The 3221-nt window shown below is 41.0% G+C and overlaps 1 protein-coding gene across 4 annotated transcripts in view; it reads left to right on the top strand.

Moving 5' to 3' along the window:
• Window positions 1-3221, top strand: part of LOC106867678 (probable serine/threonine-protein kinase nek3) — a 30665-nt gene that overhangs the window by 6058 nt on the left and 21386 nt on the right. For 2 of the 4 annotated variants that reach the window (XM_014912615.2, XM_014912617.2), the window contains exon 3: window positions 128-3160. The exons of the other annotated variants lie outside the window; for them this stretch is intronic. In XM_014912615.2, the coding sequence (XP_014768101.1) occupies window positions 194-850 (657 nt within the window). In that variant the 5' untranslated portion in view covers window positions 128-193 and the 3' untranslated portion in view covers window positions 851-3160. Of the gene's footprint in view, window positions 1-127; window positions 3161-3221 lie in introns of those variants that run through there. 4 annotated transcript variants of the gene reach the window in all.

Below are 3221 nucleotides of genomic sequence, written 5' to 3'. Positions count from 1 at the left end.
TATATATATTATTTATATTATCATGTGATCGAACGCCACATGATAAGTTTTATCTACACATAAACACACACGCACACTTATATACATTCGAACACATGTACATACATACCCCCACTCTCTCTTTTAGCTGTGCCCTCAATATTAAGAGCATTCTAGTTAGCACCCATGAACCACGAGTAGAAGCAGGATACTCATGCAGGGACTACAACAGATACTTGGTCACTGCGAAACCAAGGGAATCGTCTATGAAGCTGAGGTTCTAGCCGATCCTAATTGTAGCAACAACACCAGCAACTTCCCCAGCGGCTACTACAGCAGCAGGGACGACAGAACCAATAGTAGCAGCAGCAGCATTGACACGAAGAGAACCAGCGGCAGCACCATCGCCAGCGATAACAACAATAACAACATCAACAACAGCAATGGCAGTATCCCTAACGGCAGCGGCCACTCAGCAGCTTCCCCAACGTCTACTACAGTAGCAGACTCGACATTTCCAATAGTAGCAGTAGCAGTCACACGAACAGAACCAGCGGCAGCACCATCATCAGCGATAACAACAATAACTGGAATGGTAGTACCTCTAACGGAAATAGCAGCAGAGTCATTGCCAATAATATCTATAGCATCAGTGACAGCACCTCCATCAATGACGATGACCATAACAACAACATCTTTACCAACACCAGCAGTGGCGGCACCAAAACCATCGCCACCTCCAATGATACCAACACTAACAGTGCCAGTACCAGCAACAGTGGTAGCAGCAACGCCAACACCAACACAAACAGACACAGCACCGCCAACACCCGACCACGGAGATACATCAGCTGCTCCAGGAATACGATGAAAACAACGCCTCTCAGACCACAAATCCTCCTTCAGGCTACCGGAAAGGAGATTCGTTACGTCATTAGCCAACCGTGTATGGCAGCTGAAAGATAATGGTATTCCATACACAATATCATGGAGAATCGTAGAAAATTCAGGTCCTTACATAAACGGGACCAAGCGTTGTAAACTATGCATAGCAGAACAGGCGAGGATTCTAAAGGACTCCCTCAACCCGAACGATAGCCAAAGGGAGACAATCCCCTGTTGTTGACATTGAGTAGCGAGGTCCTTTCCCCCTCCATATTCTAGAGAGCCACTCGTTAGAAAGTTTTTGAGCCAACCGGTTTTGGGATCTGACGATACACCATAAAGCTACACGCTTTATGGACGTGAAACCCAGGATAATCCCATAAACCGGCTTTATCTAACTTTATATATATATATATATACTCTTTTACTGTCTTTTGTTCGTTTTAGCCATGCTACTGCGGTCATGCTGGAGTACCACCGCGGTTTCGCTTATTTCCTCAGTCTGAGGTGTTTCACATCACCACTCCTGTATGTACTTTTGTCCCAGCTGTTAGCTCATTTGGTGCACTGCCCTCATCTGTACCTCATATCAGGCTCTTCGTTCCTTTTTGAAGACATCTACTTCCACCTTATGGAGATTTCTTCATTTTTGTGGCAGCGCATTGAAGAACTGTGGGCCTTGGAACCCCAGGCTTTTGCAGAACCTTTCGGTCGTAAAAGCACTCGACTACAAACAACCACTAGCCGTACATAAATTCCCCACCCTACCTTGCTTTATTCATAAATACTTTCTTTTTTCCCCCCATGACCAAAAATATTTCCTCACCCCCTCCCATCCAATTCCTCTTTAAATGCCAACCCCACTATTGAATTCTGTGATTCAACCTACCAGCTGAAACTACTGTATTATCTACTACCATCCTGTTCAATTCCCCCTTTCTCTCACTCCTCCATATTTTATTTTATTTTATTCTATTTTCTTTTTTTCTTCTTTTTCTTTCTCTTCTTTCTTCCCTTCTTCTATTACTTAATTCTCCCCACATTTATATACCCCTCACATACTGTGCCCTCCACACATTCTGATTGAATCCTCTTTGCGTCAATACGTACCTCCTTGCGACAATGTAGCCTTTAAGCTAGTGAAGATATCCTTGGCCTGAAGAGTAGCCTGCGGTATGCACTTCACTTGGATTTTACCACTTCTGAGGTTCCACTCGCTATGAAATATATGTACCTCGGATTTTCTATACTCTTTTTCGTAACTCTTGTATTCTTCTTCACACACTCGGCAACCCTGGTCGCCTACCGTGGAATATAAAAGAACTTTTTTTAGCTCATCGTTCTTCAACAAAGGGAAAAAAATCTGCAGCCTTGCGTCTCAATAAACCACTATTGTTCCTGAAAGTTGTTTTTTTATATTCACTTCAGATTACTCGAAGCTAACTTTCTTCCTACACTTCGATCCCTCGTTCTTATTAGCAGCTCGTTACCTCAACCGCACGCTGTGTTGTGGTTCACTTCACTGTTGTCTGCGACTTCATGGTTCACTCCACTTGTCTGTGACGCACTTTGTTCTATGTTGATTTTACACGCTTGATTCTTCACACCACGAGATTCTTTTCACCCGCGTGTTTTGTTTTAATTTTTCTGTTTGTTAGTATATTGCATATTTTCTGTGCTTCTGTGCGTTAGTATTTTTCTGTGCTTTTTCTGTGCTAGTATTTTTACATATTGTTCATTTCATGTTATTCTTATCGTAGTTTACAAATCCAAGTCTGAAAACGTTACTCAACTTTGGAGTTTTGGAAGCAGACGCCCCCTTCACATACACACACACGCACATGGATGCATAAATGCACATATAAACTTATATATGAATACATACATCCACATGCACTTATATATTAATGATATACACAATTACATGACAGTTATACATAATACTGAAATACGCATAAAGTATGCACATGCAGACAAATATATTAATAAAACAAATTAAAATAATTATAAAAACATAAAATCAATGAAAAGACAAAAGAAACAGTAAGATGTTGATTTTATTACAATGAACAGGTCATGTCACAATGAACTACAATGAACAGGTCATGTCACAGACGCTAAGCTATAAATTTTACAGGGTACAACCTTAAAGTTGACACGCTTCGCTTAGCGCAGAAAATTTCTGTCTCGGTATTGGCTAAAAATAGAGTTTTTCCTATTTCTAAACCTCAGCAACTTTTCCTCCAATTTTTTCTCCACAGCATCATACCTTCATAGCAATGAGACTACATTATTATAGCCGATTTTCAGATTTTTCTTCCTTTTAAAACAACCATATTTTGCGAATGAAAAAAATC

The sequence above is a fragment of the Octopus bimaculoides genome, chromosome 16 (genome assembly GCF_001194135.2).
Source record: "Octopus bimaculoides isolate UCB-OBI-ISO-001 chromosome 16, ASM119413v2, whole genome shotgun sequence".
Taxonomy (NCBI): domain Eukaryota; kingdom Metazoa; phylum Mollusca; class Cephalopoda; order Octopoda; family Octopodidae; genus Octopus; species Octopus bimaculoides.
The sequence above is the reverse complement of the archived record's forward strand: the minus strand, read 5'-3'. Positions and strand labels throughout refer to the sequence as shown.